This window comes from Dasypus novemcinctus, chromosome 23, assembly GCF_030445035.2.
Source record: "Dasypus novemcinctus isolate mDasNov1 chromosome 23, mDasNov1.1.hap2, whole genome shotgun sequence".
Lineage (NCBI taxonomy): Eukaryota > Metazoa > Chordata > Mammalia > Cingulata > Dasypodidae > Dasypus > Dasypus novemcinctus.
The window spans coordinates 15,697,473-15,720,454 of NC_080695.1; the positions used below are offsets into that span (position 1 = coordinate 15,697,473).

Here is a 22,982-nt window from a genome sequence, read left to right on the forward strand (position 1 = left end):
TTGACCTCCCACCCCCAGCATCCCCTTCCCCCAAATAAGGACAGAGGCATGGAGGGAGAACACACACCGAGATTTATTGGGGCAAGGGAGGTATTTACAAGGGCAGGTAAAAGAAAGGGCAGTCACACGGTGGAGGCTTGGGGGGGTACCAGGCAGACAAGGGAGTACAGCACGACCCCCTCGCCCCTGCACTACCCCAACCCCAGGAAGGGTGGGGAGGCAGCTGGGGCCGTGGAAGACTGGGATTGGGAAGGGGGCAATGGGGGTCTGAGTCCCTGGGCTGGGGGGCTCAGGGGCTTGTAAACATTGACCACTCTCAGAAGGGGATGGGGGTGGGAGAGGGCTCCCCCTACACTTCCTCACAGGGTTAAGGCCTCTCCAGGCTCAAGGGCCCCCTAAATTCAAAGTCTCTTCAGCTGGGGGAAAGGGGAAGGAAGGGACAGGGAAGAGTATCACTCCCCTCCCCCTGCACTGGCTGCAGCAGGGGTGGGGGCAGTTACATTCAGTCACAACAGTAGCCCCCCCCACCTCTAATGCCACCAAATACTGGCGAGAGGAAAAGGGGAGCTGGGGGGCCAGCAGCAGCAAGACATTCCCCCTGGCCCATCACCCCCTTATTGCTTTAGAGAGAATATTGTCTTTTCACGGACGCTAACACTGTTGAAACCAGGGAGAAGCAGCTGGAGGGAGCCCTTCACCCCCAAGGCCAGCTCTACCCCCCAACACTGACCCAGTTGCCACTTTGGTGCAAAAAAAAAAAAAAAAAAAGGATAAAAAAAGTCTCAGGGGACAGACAGGAAAGCAAACTGGGGGAGCAGCCACTCCCCAGTCCCCCAGGGCAGGAAGGGTAAATACATTCACGGCAGGGAGGCAGCGGCAGGAGCTCGCCCCAATACTGCGCTCTGAGCAATGAGGTCCTGGGGGGAGCCAGATGAGAAACCCAGGAGGCGAGGAAATGAAACAGTTTAAACCAAAAGAGCAGGACGAACCAGGTGGGTGATGAGGAAGAAGTTGGGGAGAAGTAAAAGGCAGCCTACCCCTGACCTAGGGCAGCCGCCTCCGTTCTTGACCCCTAAACTTAACATTAAAAACAACTTGGGGGTGGGGGTGCAGGGAGGGAGGGGAGCTCACTCCTCCCCCATTTGGTCAGCGGAGGGGTGCACGCGCAGAGCTGGGGGCACCACATGCCACCCCAGCGGCTACAGGTGGGGGGCCCCTGGTACCAGCCTCTGGCAGGGGGCCACAACCCCAAGGCCCGGCTGCCCCTCCCTTGCCCCCGGCCCTCCTGGCGGCAGCAGCTCCGCTCGGCAGGGGCACCTCCCTCCAGCTCTGGGGCGCCTGGGCCCCCACCTCTTCTGCTCAGGGCTGAGGCAGAGGCTTGGGGTCCAAAGGATACATTCATGTGGCAAGGCAGGGGGCTGGGGCCTCGGCTTCACACCCAGCCCCCTCCCCCGAATGGCAGCGGCGGGGAAGCCCCTCACCAGGGCCAGAGTCAAAGTTCTGCCGCCCTGACAGCCAGAGGTGGTTGGCACTGACCCGGCCCTTTCCCGTCGTCCCCGTCGGCTGGCGCAGGACGGAGCCTGGGGAGCGGAGGCGGCTCATCCGATTTGTGCGACTTTCCCCCACAGCAGCAAAGCCAAGGGGCTCCCCGGCACCCCGCCCACCCCGGACACTCCTGCCAGTCACAGCAACAAGGAGCCGTTCACAGCAACAAGGAGCCGTTCACAGCGGGGCCGGCAGGCGGGGCTCCGAGGGGCCTCGCTGTGCAAACTGCTGGCACCCCAGCTTCCAGTTACCCCCGAAGGCCCACCTCGCAGGGGCAGGGAGGGTAAGTGCAGCCTTGGGGGCCAGGCAGGACAGGTCCGTGGGGCCTGAGTCCCCACTGCCCCAAGATAACAGTGTGTTTTTTCTTTCAGTCTCCTAGCCTTTTTTCATTATTTTTCTTCTCTTTTCTTACAAAACAAAACAAAACAAAAAACAAAACAAAAAACTCTGTGGACCTTTCATGTCATCCCCAACTACCCCAGAGGGCAAAGGGGGGTTTAGAGTCTAGTTTTTAAAGATTTTTTTTTGTCTTCAATGTTGCTTAAAATTAAAAAAAGAAAAAAGGAAAAAAAAACCCTTCCCCCCCAATCTGTAAAGTGCCTCGTGGTGGGTGAGTTAAGGTGCATCGTGTGGTTTGTAACAAGTGCTGGGGACCCTGGCCCCGCCTCCTCCTATGCTCCTTGCGGGGAGCCCGCAGGCCGGGGACCCAAGGGTCCAAGCTGCTACCGCTGGCCCTGGTCGAGAGCCCAGGGGGCCGGCGGGCCGGGCTGCTCAGTAGTCATCCACGCTCTCGAGCTCTCCAGACGACCCGTGCAGGGAGTACCCTGAAGCCCGGGGAGAAGCTCGGCTTGAACTCCCCCCGGGGCGCCACCTGCCCCGTGTGGGGAGGGAGCCGCCCCCGCCACCCCAGTCCAGACTTACCCAGGATGCTGGGGTCTGAGTGGAGCATCAGGGCCCGCCTCTTGGCCTTGCTGCCCTCCCCAGGGCCGAGGGTCCCGGTGCTGTGGTTGGTCTGAAAGGCCGTCTGCAGGGAGGCACTGCTCAGCCAGGCCTCCTGGGGGGTGGAGGGGGTGGTCAGAGGGGCAGCTGGCCACCCTCACCAACCCCCACGGCTCAGTCAGGCCTCCTGCAGGTGGGGAGGGGGCGGCCAGAACAGCGCTGGCCACCCTCACCCCCACGGGCCAAGGCTCTGACTCACCTGCTGCTGCTGCCTCTGCTGGCTGGCTTTCTGCTTGGCCCTCCGCTCCAGGAATTGTTTGGCAAATTCTTTGGCTTCCAGCGTGTCCCCCAGGCAGGAACGGATATAGTCGTGGACGTCGTAGGGGGACTCCACCTCCTTCAAAATTGCTACAGCCATGGGCACTAGGGGGCAGGAGAGGGCTGTCAGGGCTGCGGTCAGATCTGGGACCAGGGGCCCACCCTGGTCGCCAGGACCCAGCCCGCCTGTACCGTCCAGGCTGCCTGTGGTGCTCAGTGTGTGCAGCATCTGCTCGCACCACTGGGTGAAGCCATCCTGGGGCCTGGGGATGCCCTGGAGCAGCTTCAGCAGCTTCTCCTCTTCCTCTGTCTTTTTGCGCACAGGCCGCCCCGAGAGGTGGCTGTAGGAGTCACTAAAGGGCAGCATGGAGGAGAGACAAGGGATGGGCTCTGCAGCTCAGCTCCCTTCTACCCCCGACCACCTCAGGCCCTGGGGCCCCAGCACCCACCTGAGAGATGGGCTGCTCCGGCTGTTCTTCAGGCCAAGGCTGCGAGCCAGGCTACCGCCACTCTTGAGGGTGTCCTCCCAGAGCCCCAGGCCACTGCTGTTGCCCCCACTCTTGTCGGGCCCGCCCCACAGCGGCCCAGCCTCAGATACCCACTGGGACAAGGGGGCGGTGCCTAGGCCCCCAAGCTGCTATGGACAGCAGGGAGTCAGGTTGGCTCAAACAAGGGCACCCGAGAAAGCCAGGCTTGTAAGGGTGGGCAAGGTGAGGGCCGTGCAGAAGAGGGAGCCTCCCAGGCAGATAAAGACCCAGGATTTGGGTTGGAAAGGTCTGGGCTTAGTGATTCCCCCTCCCCTATGTCACCCTGGAGGCTGACTGGAAGGGGAGTTCCCGAGGGCAGAGAATTCCAGTCACCCAGGGAGGGTCCAGGCTGCTCACCGCTCGGTGGTTGGGGGCCTGGGCCCGTGACGGCTCCCGAGGCAGGGGCTGCTTGTGCAGCTGCCGCTCACCCTCCAGCTGCAGCTCAAGGAGCGCCTTCATGGACAGTCCCTGCTTGGCCAGGCCAGCCCAGAGTGGGGGCGGGGAGCTGGGTGCAGGGGGCACGGGGACGGTGGCCACTGCCTGCTGCTGCTGCAGCAGCTTCAGCAGCAGTTCCTGCTGCCGCACCTAACCAGAGAGCCATGGTGAGGGCGGCCGGCCTGGCCCCCGAGCACAGGCCCGGCAACCCAGGGGCCCGGCTGGGGGTCAACCTGCTTGCGCCGGAACAACTCCTCCTCCTCCTGCCTCCGCTTCTGCTCCTCCTGCTGCTGCTGGCGCCGCTTCTCCTCCCGGCGCTTCCGCTCCTCCTCCTCCCGCTTCACCCTGAGCTCCACTTCTCGGCGCTCTTGGAACTGATGCCACCGAAGAGGTCAGAGATGAGGTCAGGGAGTCTCTGGCCTTGGGATCAAGTCCACCCCTTGACACCCGGGACTCCTGTTCTAGAAGGCCTACTCACTTTATGTTGCAGCTGGAGTTGTTCTAGAATTGGACCCTGAGTCGAAGAGTTAACTGGTATATCCCAAAGACTGGCCTCACCACCTGTGGGGGGCAAGGAAACTTCAGGAGGGAGCTCAGGCCCAGCCCCCTGGCCAACGTTCGTAGTCAGGCTGCTCATCCCCCGAGGCAGATGGAGCAGTGCCAGGGTGAGCAGCAGACCTCGGGCTCCCACCTGACCCAGAGGCTGCCAGGGAGGGCAGGCTGAAGGCCAAGGGCAGGCCACGCACCTGACTGTGATGAGGCTGAGGTATGTACATCCCAGAGGGAGCCCGAATCCGGCACTGACAAGGAACGGTTCATCGTTGGGAGCAGGTTCTGGTCCCCACCTCTGAAGGGCAAAGCACCGATTCTCAGGCCGTGGGCTCCACCTGTGGTCTGCCCCATCTCCCCTTAATCTTGAGGGCTGGTGCAGAGCCACAGAGACGCCCAAGGAGAGGGTGACCCACGGACCTGGGGGCTTTGAGAGCCTGGAGCTGCTGTAGGAATGCCGTGAGCGGTGGCGACGGGCCTCCCAGAGCTGCCTTTTCCCGGAGCGCACACTGTGGGAGCTGGCGGCTACAGACACACAGGAGGGCATGGGGGTCACAGGGCCACACACATCCAGTGCCCTGGCTACTTCCAAGCCCTGCTGGTCCCTACCTGCTGACCAGCTGGAGAAACTGCTGTTGCTGCAGCTGCTGGTACAAGGCGGCCGCTGCCAGCTCCTGCTGCTTCTTCAGCCGCTCCTGATCCATGTTTCCCTGGGAGAAGGGGTGAGAGCATTCCCAGAGGGGAAGGTGAGGCCCTCCTCGAGTCCTGCACCCACTACTCCTTCCTGCCCCAGCCAGCCCCCAAGCCCCTGCTCTCCCTCCTCCATGCTCACCAGCAGCGGTGGTGGCGAGGGCCCTGGGGAGAAGGGCACACGACCCCACATCTTGATCACCTCGCCCAGCGGCTGGAAGCCCTCATCGCAGCCCCGCTTCACAAGCAGTGACATTGAGAAATAGCCAGCCTGGAACCACTCTGCCATCTCCTGGGTGGTGAAGGGACCTGACCAAGGGAGAGAGGGAAGCAGGAAGGAAACGTCTCCCGGGGCCAGAAGGCAAGCCTTACACCCTGAATGAGTATGGCTTCCCAGCATGCCCCTGTGCCTCCCCGCATGCTGTGGGTACCTTGGATCTCCCCCTGCGGGTCCTTGTAGAACCACTTGCGAGCTGCACCATGGCTGAGTGGGAGGGCAGTGGCGGCTGCAGAGTGGCGCAGGCCCTGGGCCTGCATGGCGGCTGTGAACTGCTCTTCCTCCAGGGAGCTGTCCTGCAGGGAGGCCACCAGCTTCTCTGCCTCCTAGGAGGCCAAGAAGGCAGATGAGACTCAGCTGGCTAATCGTGGCACATCAGGATGGGGCTGAGGTCGGGACTGGGGTTGGGGCCAAGAGGTCAGGTCATGGTCAGTGCAGGAGAAGCGGAAAAACTTGCAATCTGGGGGAGGGACAGACAGACCACAGCAGGAAGGTTCCTTAGGACTCTCGGGCACCCCCACACCTGCTGCAGGTGCTTCAAGCCTTCATCATCTTCCAGATCTCCTGGTGGGCCAGGGGCGGAGGCCACCCCAGGACTCAGCTGGATGCCCCTCATGTCATCTCCTGGGAAGGAGGGAAGAGAAGCGGGGATGGGGTGTGTGGTCTAGAGAGGGGAGCAAGACAGACCCCACCCACTCTCAGTTCAGAAGAATGGGCTCTAGCTTAGCCCCCGCCGTTCAAATGCACCCCCCACCCCCACCCAGGACCCTAGCCTACATAGAAGAATGCCCCCTGCCCCTGTCTACCTTCAGTCACTGGGAGGTCTTTCTCCACAGCTTCGTCACCTTCCCCAGTGGTTCCCCAGAGTGGGCCCAAGGTGGGCAGCGGGGACGGGGAGCTGGGCTTCTCCTCCTGAGGCGGCAGTGGAGCCAGTTCCTTCCCACCTGCGAGAGAAGAGGAACCACCACAACTCAGAACACAGAGCTCCACCGCCCTGAAAAGGATCCAGGTAAAGCCTTCCTTTGCCGCCACAACTTGGTCTCTCAGACGCCCGTTTAACTTTAGTCGTTCTGTCAGCAAGTCCGGCGGTCCCCGTCCTCTGCACATGCTCTTCTGTCCCACATGACAGTGGCCACACCGTGTGTGTGCCATTTCCCTACAAGACTGTGTGTAACACCGTAGATTTGGTCCTGAGTTCTACAGCCTTTTGAATGAATTTTCAGGTCCTTTTATTTTTAGGCCGTCCCGGAAACTGAACCCAAGACCTTGTACATACAAAAGAGGTGCTCAACCACTCAGCTACACCCGCTGCCCAGAGGCCATTGTGACTGTGTTGGGTTTTTATCCGACATGCTGTCTTTACGACGACCTTCCCCACAACTGTCGGGAGGACTCCGCTTTCCTCCTGCTTCCCAGCAGCCTTATCCCAGAGGCATCTGGACAGCCAGTGTTCACCCTGGCAACGGGCCCCACCTGCCTGGCCCAGCTCAAGGCTCCCGGGCCACCTCTGCCCTGCCCAGCAGGCTCACCTGCCTCAGGCCTTTCCTCTTCTCCTTCCGCAGGCTCGTCCTCCTCTTCCTCCAGACCCTGGAAATCCAGCTCCTGCTCCTCAGGAATTGGCTCCTTCGGGCCCTTCTGCATGGGGTTAGGGAAGACGCCGGGGAGGTGAAGGGGGCAGAGGACGAAGGGGAGGGAGTGAGGGGACCCAACCAGGGCAGGTTCCCGCCCACCTCTTCCCTCGCCTCCCCACAGGTACCTTGAGAGGCAAGAAGGCCCCTGAGGCGTCGAAGGTGCCCATTTCTTCGTCCTCGTCATCCAGGCACCACTCCGGGAGCCCGTCCTTGTCGTCATCGAAGCCGTCAGGCCCCCGGCACCTCCGGAGGTGAGAGCTGACCCCCCCACCCCGCCCCTCCTCTTCACCACACCCTCCTCGATCCCCTCGCAAATCAAATTCAAACTTGCGACGCCGCTCCCCATGTTCCCGCCAGCCAGCAGAGCGGGGGCCACCATCTGGGCAGGAAAGTCAGAGAAGGAGAATCGGTAACCCGGTCCAGCCGGAGTCTTCGCTCTTCTGCTGCCCACCAGGATAACACAGGACTGCGCTCCCATGCACCCTACCCCGGGAACTGCTCTGCGACTGCCTTGTCATCAGGGAAGCCCACCCCGTGGGGACAGTTCTTGCCTCCTCACCCCCCAGGGCCCATCTGGCCCCCGTCTCACCAGGGCTGGCTGAGCGCCAGCGATCGCCGTCTCGTCGGGGTCCTGCCCCAAGCCTCCAACTGCCCTCCTCCTCTTCCTCTTGCTCCTCTCGGAGAGACCGCCAGTTCTCACTGTCGGAGCGGGCGTGCTCCTTCCTCGGGCCAGCCCCTCCCTCCTCAAACCCAGACCGGGCTTGGGGGGAGGGAAGGAACATACTGTTAGCAAACCTGGGAGCCCCTTATGATCTAATTATCACTCCTGCCGGTTATCGAGGAGCCCAGCTCCAGGCCTGCTGCCCCAATCCCCTAAGAAACATCCACTTCAGCCCCCTACCCCTGCCACCCGTTGACCTTGAGGCCCCAGTCGCCAGTCTCATCACCCTTCCTTACCTCCATCCCTCCTTGCTGACTTCTCAAATCGCCTCTCGCCTCTGCAGAAGGAAAGGTGATGTCAAAGCAGCACAGCGTCCCCTCCCCTACCTATGGGATCACTGCACGCCTTGCCCATTCTGCCCTGAGAAAGGTGAAGGGAGGAAGGGAACAGAAGGGACTCGGGGAAGAGGGCCCAAGGGGGAACCTAGAATAGGAGGCCAAGGCACCAATGGGCCCTATGAGAATCAGAAGGAAAGGGGAAGGAGTCAGAGGGCAAAAGGCTCTCTGACAAGGGATTATCTGGTGGGTTCACCAATGCCCTCTGATGACAAAGACCAGAGCCACCCTCCATGGGGCCCCGAGGCCCAACCCTGGAGCACCTCCCCACACTGCCTCTACGCCACCATTCCTCCTGCACCTGTCATCCCAACTCTGGCTACGCTGGATTTCCCGGGGGTTTCGTCCAAAGGCCCCATCGCCTTCTTCGATGCTTCTTTGGTAAAAGCAACTGTCACCGCGGCCACGGCCTGCAGATGAGGAGAAACATGTGTAGAAAACGAGGTGGTGGGGAACGTGCCGGATAATCCCCCCAGCACCCCTCCTCTGCCCAACCCCCGAACACTTAACTCCCTTCTACCTCGGCTCCGCGTGCTGCCCCTGCCCCGGGAGTTGCCACTGAGCGGGGGGGCAGCCCCCTTTCCCATCAGCCTCAGCACAGCTGCACTGTTCACTGACAGGGAGAAGTTCCTCTGAGGAGGGAGCCAGGGGTGGGAGTGAGGACCCAGGCTCCCGGGCACCCCCACCTCCACCCAGACCATAGCCTTTCTCAGGACCCTGCCGCCTCAGCCCCACCTGCTCCTCCTCAGTCAGAGGCTCCAGGGCCAGGGGTTGCAGGGGCTCCTCCTGTAACACGGCAGCAAATTCCTTGTCCTGCAGCTCCTCTGGGACCTGCCGGTTGGGGCGGGAGTGCCAAGATACCACCAGCTCCTGGGCCCTAGCTGCTGGTTGAGGCCCGTGAGCATCATTGCCAGCTACCACCCATGTCCACCCACCTGTCCCCTGCGTCCCCACCTTGTTCTCCTTGACGTAGAGGGCCAGCATCTCCTCTCGCCCGTAGCGATAGTCGGCCAGCTTGTATTTGGGCATGGCGGGGGATGGGGGTGGGGAGGCCACACTGCCCCCGCTGGAGAGGGCCCTCAGCCTAGGAGAGGGGTGACAGGGCAGGAGAGAGGTGGGAGTCACAGCAGCCCCGTCCTTCTCCCTGGCCTCTCCTCACCACCAGAAGCACACCTGACTCACCACTCAGGCCCAAAGTTGAGAGTCTCAGCGGCCATCGTGGAGCTAGGCTGGGCTTCCTTGAGGTGGGAGGGGAGGAGCAGGAGAGGCAGGACCTGGCGTTCACGCCCCAAGTACCTGGGGAGGCACAGGGAACATGGGGCCTGGAAGAACCTCCAGGAGGTTCGGAGCAGGTGTGACACCTGGCCCGGACAGCCAGGAGCCTCAGGCTGGTGGGCGGATCCCAGCCCCAGAGGGACTCACCTAAGCCAGTCCCGTAGCTACTCCCACCATGAGTTAAAGACCAGCCGAGATGGGGAAAGACCTGCGGGAGAGGAGGAAACAGGGACGCTCGAGCCCCTTCCCGACTCGGCAGGACTTGTGCGCAGGCGCCGCACCCTTCCCCGCTGGCCCACTCACCTGGCAGTCTTGTCCCAGGGCAGGGGGGCGGGTGGGGCCGGGCTCTTTAGGCAGGGGCCTGTGCTGGGCTGAAATGTGGTTTCTTGGACCCCAAGTGACAGGTACTGGGCTGGCCTTAGTAATGCCTGCGGAGAGACCTTCACATCTGGGGAAGGTCCTTTACAAGGAACAAGGGAAAGAAGGTCGGGTTAATCTCATGCGTCAGACAGGACTCCCTGCCCAGGATCCCCGGCCCCTGCTCCTCAACTCTCCCGACGCACCGCCTGTGGAGCAGTTAATTCATCATCACCCTGAGCAAGTGCCCACAACTGAAAGGCAAGAAGCCGCGCTGGAGGGACGACAGAGAACACACCAGGCACGGCCTCCAGGGCATCCGCCCTCTCAAAGGAAGGCGGCCAGAGGAGGTGGGGACAGTGTCCAGTAAAGGGGTGGTCAAGGCATGTACAAACATTCGGGACAAAGTGAAAACAAATGCGACCGTAAGTCCACTGGAGCTCCTGCTTTCCAAGAGGAAAGGTTAGTTATGGAAAAAAGAACTAGATATAAATCTGGGAGCACAACTACATCCCTCACAAAAAAATCAGGGCTGGCTGCTGGGAAGCTAGAACCCAGGAACTCGGTGTGGGGAGAAACCCAGGATGGGCAACAGGCAGACTGTTAGAGGGTCACAGATGGGACACACACCGACGGCTCCAGGCAGGAAGGTCTGGGCCAACCCCTCCTGGGACTGGAGGGCCAAACAGCCATCAATGCCTGGACCGCCAACCCCATCATGTATACGAAAGAAGTAAGGAGGGACAACATCGGGACAAGAGCTGGGGAAGAAGTTTCCTCACCATGAAGTAGAAACACTTACTGAGGCAGAGCTGGAAGAGGTGGCAGCGTTCTGTTTCTCTAAGGAACCAGAGAGGAGCCTCTCAGGAGCTGACGAATTCCTGGCAGGGCCCTAGCAGGGGCAAGGGTGGCGTCCCTAGGAGTGTCCCCAGGGCTTCTGTCAGTGGACCAGAGCGCCTCTAGGTACCCATGAACTCGCAGACTCTCCGGTTCTGGGGAGGAAGAAGAGTTTCCACGAGGGTCTCACCCACGGCCGGCAGACAGGAAGATGAGGCAAAACGGAATGACAAACACATCCACCCGCAGAAAAATCACAGCGTCTGGGGCAAAAAGCAGCTTTTAGAGCCGAGTCAGAGCTAGGCTAGGCCTCCCACCCCCACCCCCTGCCCCGGCATGGACGTGTTTCCACAACAGCTGCTGCTGGATGCTTCTGGCAACAGAGCACCTCATACTGCTCAAAGCCGTCACAGGAGACCCGGCTATCAAGAAGTTCTTCCACTGGCCGAATCAGAGGAGGTCCCTCAGAACCACAGGGGAAGGTTAGCGCCTCTCCATTCCAACCCTTGAAACACCTGAGGATACCTGCTGCACACCTAAGGCTTCCCAACGCCAAGAAAACGCCCCACAGACATTCAAACAAAGTTCAGGAGACGCCTCACTAGCCACTTCACCCCAGAAGAGTCCTTGTCTCCAGGGGGACAAAAACTGGTCCCCGTGGGAAGGAGAGGGGAGAAGAGGAAGAAGGAAAAACTCACCCTCCCACCTTCCAGGTAGTGGCAAAGGCAGTGCTCTGTGTGGTGTTTTCTGCTTCTTGCCTTCACCTTTTTGTCCTGGGCATAAGGAGCAGACAGAGGAACAGTGGCTCGTACCCAGCTGAGAAGGCAGCCTGCAGAGGCAGGGGAAGCCAGGCAGGGCTGAGAGGGAGGGACAGGGCAGCAAAGAGCCAAAGCCATCCCACCTGCTTGGAGCAAAGCTGGGAGGAAAAGTCCAAGTCCCGGGCCCAGACAGAGAAGGCTTTGCTCCCAGACGCGTGTGTGCGCGCGTGGGGGGGCACTGCCTGGCGCTTCCCCGACCCTGAAGAACCACTGTGAAGCAGCAAGCAGGCACGCCATCCCCCCACTTCCACCCCTTCAAACAGGGATGCTTCCTTCCCACGTGCTGCCTCAGAGCCAGTGGTTCACAAGTGGGGGGACTCTCCTCTCCAGGAGACATTTGGCAAAGTCTGGAGACATTTTTGGCTGTCACAACTAGGGGACAGCTAGCTACTGGCATCTAACAGGTAAAAGCCAGGGTTGCTGCAAAAACAACACACAGGGCAGCCCCTGATGACAAAGAACTATCTGGCCCCAAAGGTCCCACTGTTGAGGAACTGCCTCTCCACTATCAGCCCAGGTAAAGGCCATTCTGTGCTTGGGAAGGACAGAAGACCAGAGAAACCAAACTGACTCTGGTTCAGTCTCCTCTCTGAACAGCAGGGAACTCATTCCCTAATTACACTGTCCCGTGAGAGAAATCCAAAATCCTGCTGGGAGAAAAATCCTTGCAGAAACAGGCTACAAATAAACAAGCCAAAAACCCCCTGTCCTAAGTTCCTGTATCACAAACTCTCAAAATCAAGCATTTGGGCCCTTCCCTACCAAGGGAAGCGCTGAGAGTGGAGGCACAGGACCAGGGCTGCACAACTGTCCTTGCTGTCCCCTTCCATGGCTACCTGATCTAAAGGGCTCCCTCTCACAGGCCCACTCTGGCTTCACCACCACCTCCTAACTCTCCCCTCAGCCTTTGTCCTCTCCCTGCTCCCTGCCCACCTTCTCTTTCTGGGGCCTCAGTCTACCCTCACTAACCTAGCACCTAGATTATTGCTGATAGAAGGCTGCCCCCTGCTGGAGACTGGGGAGAGGACACACACCAGACTTTGGGGCTCACACCATGCTTGAGGTTAACAGGAAGAGGCTGTTCTGGGGGTTCAGGACTCACATAGAAGGAGAAGACCCAGAGACGGGCAGTGCCAGCGCGCACTAAGTTAAGAACATTATGTTGATCCAGGGCAATGTCCCTTGGCACAGAGGGTACCCCTATCAGCAGAAGTTGCCCAGCATTTGGAAGCCCTCAGCCCCGAGTCCAAGGGAGGGGCCTTAGCAGTTTTTCTCAAGATGGAAGGATTCTCCACAGAGAGCGAGGGCCCTGAGGCTTGAAAAGGGGTGGCAACCTGTGCTCTTCTCTATTAGTAATAGCTCCACCATCACGATAAATAAGGCCGCTTGGCATTTACAGACTATCTTAACAGGTGTCAAAACCCTTGCCCACCTGACTCTCACCTGGTGCCTTCTGCCCACTTGCCTGTTCTTGGGCTGCAGCATTGGGGAAACAAGCAAAGGGCGCTGCAGCTGCCCCGACCTCCCTATCACCCGCTCCAAGACCGGAGAGAAGGAGCGGGCATCAGCCATCACCACGCCAAGCTCTTGGCCAGACTTTGTGAAGTTTAAGCCCTTTTAATTTTGTTAGATTTCTGTAACCCTTCAAACAGCCTCCTCTTTTCATCGTCTGTCCTCTAAAGAGTGTGGCTATTTTTTCCTACTCCAAACTCTAAGGACAGACGTCAAAGCGAAGCCAAACTGGGGTCCTTTATCCACAAAATTACACACGACACTAATGCATCTGCTGGCTGAAAAAGCGAGGGGAGAAGTTCAAGCACAGGATTCATCAGACTCTAACCACTATGCGGTGTCCTCAGGGCCCCTGGTGCCCGGGCAATGGCAGGGACACAAAGTCCAGACCTGCCCCCCACGCCTTCCCAACTCCAAGACAGGACAAAGTGGGGACCAAGACCGCCTGTGAGGAAACAAAACGGGAGGCGGGCTGGGAGGACAGGCCGCCTGGGGCTGCAAAGAAAAGAGGAGCGAGGGCCAGAGACCAACTCCCACACGGTGCGGGCCAGGGGGGCTGAGGCCCCTGGGGTGCTGCCGGGGTTTCAGGTGCGAAGGTAAGTGGGGGAAGCCAGGTGAGTGGAAACGGCTTGGGGGGCCGGGGCAGGGCTGGGAGAAGCCCGAGGGGCGCAGGCCCGGGGCGGACGGAGGACGCGCAGCCACAGGTATTTCCTTCGCCTCTCGCGGCCTCCAGACGGGCAGACCCGGAGACTCACGGGGCCTCCGAACGAGGGGGGCACGCGGGGAGACCCGGGGAGCTCGGCCTCCTGGAAGTTACTTGGCGAGAAGGCCAAGGTGAGGGGCTGGGGCTCCCCGGGAGGGCCTGGCTGGGGGGGGGGGGGCGGCCCCCGCGCCCCTGAGAGGACGGCGCTCGGGCGCGCCACCGGCCGAGGGGACCCCGATGACCAAGCACTACCGCCGCTCGCTGACAGGAAACTCGGGGGGCGAAGCAGCCGCGGGGCCCGGGCGAACGGGAAGGGCTGCCGGGGGAGGGGGGGCCCGAGCCGCCGAACGCGGGGACTCCGCGGCCCGCCCCGAGCCCCGCGGGAGGCACGCTGCGGGGAGGCTCCCGCGGGCGCGGGGGTCGCGGCGCCCTCGGCGGCGGCCCCCGGGCAGCGCCGGGCCCGCAGGGGCGACCGTTAGCGCGCGGGGGTGGGCGGCGGCGGCCGGGCGGCGAGGACGGCGTGCCCTTCAGGGCGGGGGCGCGGGCCGGCGGGGGCGCGGGCGGCGCGGGGCGGGCGGCGGCGGGGAGGGCGGGGAGGCTCGCGCCGGCGGCCCGCGCTCTGCCCCCGGCTCCGGGCGCGCGGCGCGGCCGCCTGGGCGGCGGGGGCGGGCCGGGGGGCGGCGGCGCCGCGAGCGCTTACCGCGGGCGGGCGGGCGGCGCGAGGCGCGGGTCCCGGGCCGGGGGCGGCGGGCGGGGGGCGGCGGCGGCGGCGGGGGGGGGGCGCTGGCGCTCCCGCGGCGGCCGCTCCTCTCTGTTTGTGTTTGTAGCAAGATGGCTGCCCGCCTCGCACCACGTGACGCGGACGCGGGGACGCGGGGCCGCCCCCTCCGCCGCCGCCGCCTCCCTCCGCGCCTCGGGCCCCGCACGGCCCCGCGAAGCCCGCGGGGCGCGGCCCCCCGCCGCCCGCCGCCCCCGCGGCCCTTGGCACGTGACCCGGGTGCCCCGCTTGTCACGTGACGCGGGCCCCGCGGGCCGGGGGGGGGGCGTGGGGGGTGTCCCCGGGCGGCTTCCTGCGCCGGTCCCCGGCACGAGACGCGCGGCCGTCGGGCGGGAGGGTCGCGGCGAGTGGCATCGTCGGCCCCTCCTGGCCAGGCGCCCTCCTCCGGGCAGCCCTCCTGGGTTGAAGGAGACGAGCTCCCCTGGGCGCTAAGGAAAGCGGTGAAGCACCTCCGATTTTAGGGTCAGCCCAGGCGGCCCTGGCTCCTGAGACCTCGTGCTGCAGCCATTGACTAGCTCGTACACCTCAGGCACATGAGTTGACGCTTTCGAGCCTCAGTTTCCCTCTTGTAGATGGGTCTTAATGCTGTTCTCCTCCCCGCTTCTCCCCGCCACCCCCATCGCCTTCTCTGATGGCTTTCAGAATTAAAGTAGGTGAACGTGAAGGGTCTTGAAAAGAGGGCAACTGCCAAGCAGAGTGAGACGTGGACGGAAGTCTCCTTTGTTGGAAAGAGAGGTTTTCCTAATGGCTTTTCCGAGCTGCTGGGTTTTAGGGTGGAAAAGCGGAGTGTGTTTTCACCAGTCCCTTTGGACGTCATTCCATAATGGATACTCTCCTTGCCCGCGTCCTAAACCCGCTGCTGCCAAACACAATGCACTCCTCTTGACTGTGCCCAGGTAAGCTCCGGACTTGGAACTTGAGCCCCTGGTGCTGTCCTTTATAGAGCCCCTGGCAGCTCCCTCCCAGGTCCTTTGTTCCTGCACCTGGAGTTTTAGCGCCTGCTTTCCCGCCTTCTCTGGGCTCTCTCTGCAGGCAGAATTCTTGCTGCTTTATTGACAGACAGGCTGCTGGCTTCCAGGCTGGACAATGCAGCGATTGAGAGAGAAAGGGCTCCTGTGCTGGTTCCATCCCTTCCTGCTTGGGTCCTTATACCCGTCTCTCCTACAGCACTTAATAGAGTGGGTGGCACAGGGCGAGCACTCCACAAATAGTAACTAATAGAGGCCTCTGCTTCAACATGACCAGTGAAACACAATATTCAAGACTGTTAACACTGTATGAAAATGTATCAACAGCATCCAGGCTTGGTCAGAGAACTCTTCTCCTGGAAGATAATTTTACCACAGCTGTTTTTTCCTCATTCAAAAGCTTTGGTTGTTGGTTGGTTTGGTTGTTTACCATTCTGGATTGGAGCTGAGTTCTGGGAGGTAGAAGTTACCAGCAATGCAATCTCTGAACGAGTGGGCTCTTAGCATGGTTTTAATAGTTAATAAGCAAATATGAGATCATAGACTATGGTGGAGAAGGACATGGGGGTGGGAGAGGTGGTAGCCTTCAGGGACAGTGGTGGCTTGAGTGGATCTGGAGGGAAGTGTAGATTTAGGAAAAGTGGGCGTGGGTTTGGGAGTATCAGCAGTCCAGGCTGACCTGAGAAGAGGATTTAGATTGCTAGTTGGATAAGGAGTGAAGTGAAGCTTCAGTTGAGGGTCTCGAATGCCACCCTGAAAGTCTGTTTTGATTTGAGAGTAGCACCCTTTGTAGATGCAGCATGTCAAGGCCCTTGGAGTGGGTTAGAAGATGGGAGTGATCACTTGGGCTGCCTGGTGTCTTGGTGTGTGACCCCGGGCAAGTCATTTAGTCTCCTTCAACTGTTAAGTAGGGCTGCTGCTGCTGACACTGGAAACCGGATTGTGTGAGTGCCCACTTTGAGAAAGGAAACTAGGAAATCAGAATTGTGAATACCCCAGGCAGAATTGAAGAAAAAGATTATGAAGCAGCCATTTGGACCTGAAATACTTTTATTTATTCAGGGGCTATGCTGTAAAATGTCTTGGAGTGTGTTGTTTTAAATTTGCATGCTTTTGAACTAAACAAAGAGATTTGGCTAGATGATTAATCGAGCTGAAAGGACTGTCTCAGGGAAAACTAAATGACCAAGGATGCCTTTTTTAAAAAGGGTGGATTCCTCCCCGTGTTTTCCTTCAGTGAGGTGTAAAGAGATAAGGGCTCTATTGTTGTCAGATTGGTTTATTACAGAGCCTGGCTTCACCCACCTAAATTGTAAACCTTTGTATTTATCTGGATGTCAGATCTGTGAAGCAGATTTCAGCTCTCATGAAAAGACACACGACCTGAGTAATGTAGTGAGAGTTCATAAACTGTGCTTATTGTTAATTATTGCAGACATAATGGGCCTTAAAATTAATTTATTGCCAGCAGAATTGCTTTCCGCCATGAGCCAAGTGCTTTGGTCTCCTTATTTATAAAAGTTGCAGTGCTCCTGTCAACATTTGAAACGGCCCCTTTCTATTTACCCCTCCTACAGAGGGTGAAGTAAAAGTGCGCCTGACAATTTCATAACCTAAAGGAAATGGAGGTATCTTTATACCTAGAGAATACCCGCTTCCCAGGCTTGGTGCAAGGGCCAGGTGAGAGAATGTTCGGGACAGCACTGCCAGTGTGAGGTGCGGTGTTCACCACTGGACTTTTCTGAGCTTCCCTCTCTACTGGATCGTTTTCACCAGCACCCTGATTACAAAGAGAAAAGGAAAACAAACACAACTGCAAACCTCTGGTGACTGCACTGTCCCCTCCAAATCCCAGCCTCTCTCTGTGGGCCCCTGTGCAGCTGTTTCTCCGAGGGTGGCCTAAACTTGGAATGTGCATTTCCCGCTCCTTCTGCCTTACAGCCACATCAGCCAGGCATTGCCCCGACACTCCAGCCCACTCTGCCAGGCACGTCACCCATGAGCGCCGCGCGGCCAAATCCAGGGGACTCGTCTTCCGCAAGGCTTGAAGCTGCCCCGTCCGGCTTGCTTTTCCTCCTGCCTCACCAGCTCGGAGTCAAGCTCCTCCTGATTTCCCGGGTCCCCGCTCTTCTCCCCGGCCTCTGGAAGTGGGGTGCCCCAGGGCTCAGTCCTTCAACACTGCCCCTTGGTAAGAGGAGGGACTGCCCGGGATACGGGCCGCTGCTGGCAGGTCAGGAGGTGGATGCCGTGGTGGGTTTTGTGGGAGAGAATGAGAATCGCGTGAGCCAAATCCGAAGGGCGAAAGAATGGCTGGACAGCCCTGCCTCAGCTTAGCTATTGCTTCCTTAAGAAAACCCTGGAAGCCCCAGCCGTGTTTGCTGGCCCTTTGTTTTGGGGGGTGGGGGGTGGGGGGGGCCAACTGCCCCCTGCATGTACCTGCCCCTTGCATGTGCGGGTCACACTATCCTGCTCATCTTGTCTCCCACACAAAGCCATAGGCTGCTCAGAGCCCAGGATTATATAATATAACCAGGATTCCAGCAGGCTAGCAGGGCTCCTGCCTCCACCCTTTGCCCCCTACAGTTCGTTTTCAGTACAGCAGCCAGAGAGACCTTTTTGAAACCTAAGGGGAGCAAGCCTCTCCTCTGCTCCAGACACTACAGTGGTTTCCCATCGCGCTCAGATTAAAGCCAGAATTTTCACAGTGACCTCCAGGCGGGGGGGCAGGCCCTGTCATGATCTCCTACCCTCTTGGGCTGGTGTGAGAACAAAACGAGTTACTACACGTAAAGCTCTTAGCACAGGGCCTGGTAGAGGGTTAGCACTATGGAAGGACTAGTTATTGAGACAGGATTCTGCCTTGATTTCTGCTAAATTCTGAGCCCCCAGCACAGTGTCTGTCACAAAGTAGTTGTCAGTAAATATAGTTAGAGCTAATGAAGGAATATGTGAAGAAACTAATTCAAATGGGGACATCTGATGGGCAATTGTGCATGTAGATTATTTATTTTTTTAAAAGATTCATTGGGAAGCAGATGTGGCTCAGGCGACTGGGCTCCTGCTGACCACATGGGAAGTCACTGCTCATATCCCGCTGCCTCCTAAAGTAGACAGTGAGCTGGCGCAACAGGCAGACACAGCAAGCTGACACGAGACACAAGAGAAAAACATAATGAGAGACACAAAAAAGCAGAGAGCAGAGGTTCCCGGTACCTCCTAAAGAAGGCTGCAGCAAGCTGACATGACAGGCAGGCGCAGCGAGCTGACGCAACAAGAGATGTGGGGAGGAAAAACATAATGAGAGACACAACAAAGCAGGGAACAGAGGTGGCTCTAGTGATAAGGCACCTCCCTCCCACATCAGAGGTCCCGGGTTTGGCTCCCGGTTCCTCCTAAGGAAACAAGACAAACAGACACAGCAAGTGAAAAACAACTAGGGGATGAGGAGAGATAAATAAATAAAATCTTAAAAATTTATTTATTTTATACATTCTCCCCCCTGCCCCCCAAAATTATCTGCTCTCCGTATCCATTTGCTGTGCATTCTTCCGTGTCTGCTTGTCCTCTCTTTAGGTGGCACTGGGAACTGATCCCAGGACCTTCTGGAGTGGGAGAGAGGTGCTTAATCTCTTGTGCCCTGGTCTGCCATGTCTCTTATTGTCACCACTCTGTGTCTATTTTTGTTGCATCATCTTGCTGCACCAGCTCTCTGCACAGGCCAGCTTGCTGTGTGGGCCAGAACTCCCGCGCAGGCCAGCACTCCTATGCGGGCCAGTACTCCGCTCAGGCCAGCTCGCCACGTGGGCCAGCACTCTGTTCTGGCCAGCTCACCTTCACCAGGAGGCCCCGAGTATCAAACCCTGAACCTCCCATATGGTAGACAGAAGCCCAATCACTTGAGCCACGTCTGCTTCCTGCATGTAGATTATTGAGAACATACCTGTTGGTCAGCTTCCATTCTTTTTTTTACCTTTTGTTTTGGTGGGGAGGGAATAATTATAAATACAATAATTTGCAAAAATACTGCAGAAATTTTGTGCGATCTATGTATCTTTAAAAAAAGATTAAAAAACAAATACTGCAGAGAGGTAGTAAGGTCCTGGGTGCCCTGCTCCCACCTTCCCCGGATGGTAAAATCTTATATAACCACAGTACATGATCAAAACCAGGCAATGGACATTGGTTCAATACTATTAACTATTACTGGGATTTCACCGTTTGTCACATGCACTCATTTGCATGTATGTGTATGCACTTCTATGGAATTTGATCTCATGTATAGATTCGTGTAACCACCGCCACAATCAAGCTACAGAACTTTTCACTGCTACCAAAGAAGCCCCCTCTCGCTGCCTCTTTGTAGTCACCCCCCACATCCCTAATCTCTGGCGCCATCATGGGTTCTCCACCTCTGTAACTGTGCCGTTCTGAGAACGTTGTATAAATGGAACCCTCCAGTTCGTCACCTTCCACAATGGGCTTTCTTCACTCAGTACGCTGTCCTCGAGAGCCATCAAAGTTGTGGTGTGGAGCAAAGACTCCTTTTTCTTGCTGAGTAGTGTTCCGTGGTATGGAGGCAGTGCAGTTTGTTTCTCCAGTCACCCGTCAAAGGATGGGTTGTTTTGGCTATTACAAAGAGAGCTGCCACGTACACTTGCGAGCGGGTTTTTGAATGCCTAGGAGTGCTGTCACGAGGTCCCATGGTAAGCATATATCTGATTTGATAAAAAACAGCCAAACTCGGAAAATTTTCCAGGGCGACTGTACCATCTTCCATTCCCACAAGCAGTGTATGAGAGGCCCAGTTCCCCGGCATTCTCCTCAGCACTTGGGAGTGTCACAATTTTTTATTTTAGCTCTTCTTGTAGGTGTGTATTGGTATCCCATTATTGTTTTAATTTGCATTGTATTGATGGCTAATGATGTTGACTGTCTTTTCATGGGCTTACTTGCCATCCTTATACACTTTTTGCTGAACCATCTGTTAAAGACTTTTGTCCATTTTCTTTTTTTTATTTTTAAAGATTTATTTTATTTATTTCTTTCCCCTTCCCCCCTTCCTCGCAGTTATCTGTTCTCTGTGTCTATTTGCTGCATGTTCTTCTTTGTCCGCCTCTGTTGTTGTGTCATCTTATTGTGTCAGCTCTCCGTGTGTGCTGCACCATTCTTGGGCAGGCTGCACTTTCTTTCGTACTGGGCGGCTCTCCTTATGGGGTGCACTCCTTGCGCATGGGGCTCCCCTACTCGGGGGACACCCCTGTGTGGTAGGGCACTCCTTGGGCGCATCAGCACTGTGCATGGGCCTGCTGCACATGGGTCAAGGAGGCCCAGGGTTTGAACCGCGGACCTCCCATGTGGTAGACAGATACCCTAACCACTGGGCCAAGTCCACCGCCTGTCCATTTTCTAATTGGATTGTGTCCTTATTCTTAAATTGAGAGAGTTCTGGATACAAGTCCTTTGTGAAATCTGTGATTTGCAAATATTATCTCCCAGCCTGTGGCTTATCTTTTTCAGCTATTAACCTGTTCTTTCACAGAGCAAAAGTTTTAAATTTTGAGGGAGTCCAACTTACCAAAACTTTTCTTTTATAAATGTGCTTTTGGTGCCACACCTAAGAACACTTTGTCTAATACCAGGTGTAGCAGTTTGATATTATTAATGAATTACAAAAAAAAATACTGGATTATGTTTGCAAACTGATCTTTTCCTCTGGGCATATTAGATTATATTGGATTCAGAGGTTTACTTGATTATTTATTTATTTTATTTTATTTTATTATTTATTTATTTCTCTCCCCTGACCCCCCACCCCCACCCCCGTTGTCTTCTCTCTGTGTCCATTTGCTGTGTATTCTTCTGTGACCACTTCTATCCTTGTCAGTGGCACCAGGAATCTGTGTTTCTTTTTGTTGCATCATCTTGCTGTGTCAGCTCTCCGTGTGTGTGGCGCCATTCTTGGGCAGGCTGCACTTTCTTTCACGCTGGGCGGCTGTCCTTATGGGACACACTCCTTGCATGTGGGGATCCCCTACGTGGGGAACACCCCTGCATGGCACGGCACTCCTTGCGTGCATCAGCACTGCACATGGGCCAGCTCCACACGGGTCAAGGAGGCCCAGGGTTTGAACTGTGGACCTCCCACGTGGTAGGCGGATGCCCTATCCAATGGGCTAAGTCCACTTCCCAACTTGATTATTTATGTAAACCTCTTTTGCCAATAGGGTACTGAGTCCCCAGCCTTTGGTGGGTGGGAAATCACAGATAAAAGGCATGGCAAGGGAAACGGACTTGGCCCAGTGGTTAGGGCATCCGTCTACCATATGGGAGGTGTGCGGTTCAAACCCCGGGCCTCCTTTAAAAAATTTTTTTTAAAAATAAAAATACAATAAAAATAAATAAATAAATAAAGGAAATGTAAATAAAAACCACACTGAGGTATCAAAAAATAAAAATAAAATAAAAGGCATGGCAAAGGACAGAGTTAAGGGATTTTTGTTTTTGTTTTTTTATCTGCCCTCCCCCTTTGCGGCTTTTTGCTTGCTGTCTGCTCTCTGTGTCCATTCGTTGCATGTTCTTCTGTGTTTTTGTATTTTTTTTGCTCGTCTCCATTTTTGTTGCATCACCTTGCTGAGTTGGCTCTCCATGTCACTTGTGGGCTGGTGGCACTCCACGGCACCCACGGGCTGGGCAGCACACCACAGTGCCTGTGGTCAGTGGCTCTCACAGTGTGTGGGTGAGCCTGCCTTCACTAGGAGGCCCCTGGACATGAATCCAAGGCCTCCCACATGGTAGATGGGACCCCAACTGACTGAGCCACAGCCGCTTCCCAAGTTAAGGGTTTTTGATGTTGGAGTTTTGATGCTGGAGTTTGATACTGAAGCCTTATGCTGGAGCCCCAGGAAGTCAGCACACAGAGGAAAGAGAAGCCAACCCCAAGAAGGGAGGAACCCAGGAAGCCTGAACGCTCACAGACATCGGCAGCCATCTTGCTCCAACACGTGGAAATAGGCTTTGGTGAGAAGTAACTTATGCTTTATGGCCTCCTATCTGTAAGCTCCTACCCCAAATAAATACCCTTTATAAAAGCCAGTCAATTGCTGATATTTTGCATCAGCACCTCTTTGGCTGACTAATATACCAGGTCAAGGAGATTATTTTTTATGTTTTCTTCTGAAAGTTTTATAGTTTTACATTTTATATTTAGATCAACCATCCATGTTGTGTTAATGTTTATATAGGGCAGAGGTTCAATTCTTTGCCCGTGAGTATCCAATTATTTCAGGACCATTTGTTGAGAAGACATTCCTTCCTCTGTTGAATTGCTTTTTTACCTTTGTCAAACATCAGTTGGCTGTACTCATGTTAAGTCTGTTTCCTGGGTTCTCTATTCAGTTCCATTGGTTTTTGGGTCTAACCCTCTGCCAATACCATACTTTATTTTGTTAAATTTATACGTGTTTCCTTTTTTGGGGAATGTTTGTAAATGGTATTGGGTTTTTATTTAATTTTCTAGTTATTCATTGTTAGTGTATGGAAATACACATAATTTTTATATATTCCTCTCCTATCCTACAAATTTGTTATGTTCACTTACTAGTTCTAGGAGTTTTTAGATTTTTTGGTAGGTTCCTTGGGATTTTTTATGTCTACAATCATGTCATGTACAAAGAGTCAATTTTATTTCTTCCTTTCCAATCTGTATCCTCTTCTTGCCTCACTGCACTGGCCAGGACTCCCAATAAGAGTGATGAGATAAAACATCCC

At 56.7% G+C, this 22,982-nt stretch overlaps 1 protein-coding gene across 4 annotated transcripts; it reads right to left on the reverse strand.

Annotated features, from left to right (window-relative positions):
* Positions 1 to 51: 51 nt before the first annotated feature.
* Positions 52 to 14,233, reverse strand: GIGYF1 (GRB10 interacting GYF protein 1). 4 transcript variants are annotated; one of them, XM_071211164.1, is made up of 29 exons: positions 14,170 to 14,233; positions 11,135 to 11,209; positions 10,402 to 10,591; positions 9,546 to 9,702; positions 9,390 to 9,450; positions 9,150 to 9,263; positions 8,922 to 9,051; positions 8,703 to 8,798; positions 8,488 to 8,599; positions 8,269 to 8,377; positions 7,869 to 7,909; positions 7,501 to 7,671; positions 7,037 to 7,290; positions 6,810 to 6,915; positions 6,087 to 6,224; positions 5,804 to 5,904; positions 5,435 to 5,606; positions 5,146 to 5,312; positions 4,923 to 5,023; positions 4,734 to 4,838; positions 4,511 to 4,611; positions 4,243 to 4,325; positions 3,998 to 4,138; positions 3,687 to 3,914; positions 3,252 to 3,436; positions 2,995 to 3,155; positions 2,744 to 2,907; positions 2,467 to 2,599; positions 52 to 2,369 (listed from the first exon to the last, which is right to left on the reverse strand). In XM_071211164.1, exons 6-29 carry the CDS (start codon positions 9,182 to 9,184, stop codon positions 2,317 to 2,319), a joined length of 3,087 nt encoding a protein of 1,028 aa, XP_071067265.1. In that variant the 5' UTR covers positions 9,185 to 9,263; positions 9,390 to 9,450; positions 9,546 to 9,702; positions 10,402 to 10,591; positions 11,135 to 11,209; positions 14,170 to 14,233; the 3' UTR covers positions 52 to 2,316. The 4 variants fall into 4 exon arrangements, with proteins under 4 accessions (XP_071067265.1, XP_058141862.1, XP_058141864.1 ...); XM_058285879.2 differs by lacking the exons at positions 11,135 to 11,209; positions 14,170 to 14,233 and having other exon boundaries at positions 3,252 to 3,439; positions 10,402 to 10,539; XM_058285881.2 differs by lacking the exons at positions 9,390 to 9,450; positions 9,546 to 9,702; positions 10,402 to 10,591; positions 11,135 to 11,209; positions 14,170 to 14,233 and having other exon boundaries at positions 3,252 to 3,439; positions 9,141 to 9,229.
* Positions 14,234 to 22,982: the final 8,749 nt, after the last annotated feature.

Coding starts and splice junctions, on each gene's coding strand:
- GIGYF1 (XM_058285879.2), bottom strand. CDS start 9,184: ATGGCCGCTGAGACTCTCAACTTTGGGCCTGAGTG. Junction 4,839..4,922: donor TTTCTCCAGCTGGTCAGCAG/GTAGGGACCAGC, acceptor GTGTGTCTGTAG/CCGCCAGCTCCCACAGTGTG. Junction 2,600..2,743: donor AGCAGAGGCAGCAGCAGCAG/GTGAGTCAGAGC, acceptor TCCACCCCCCAG/GAGGCCTGGCTGAGCAGTGC.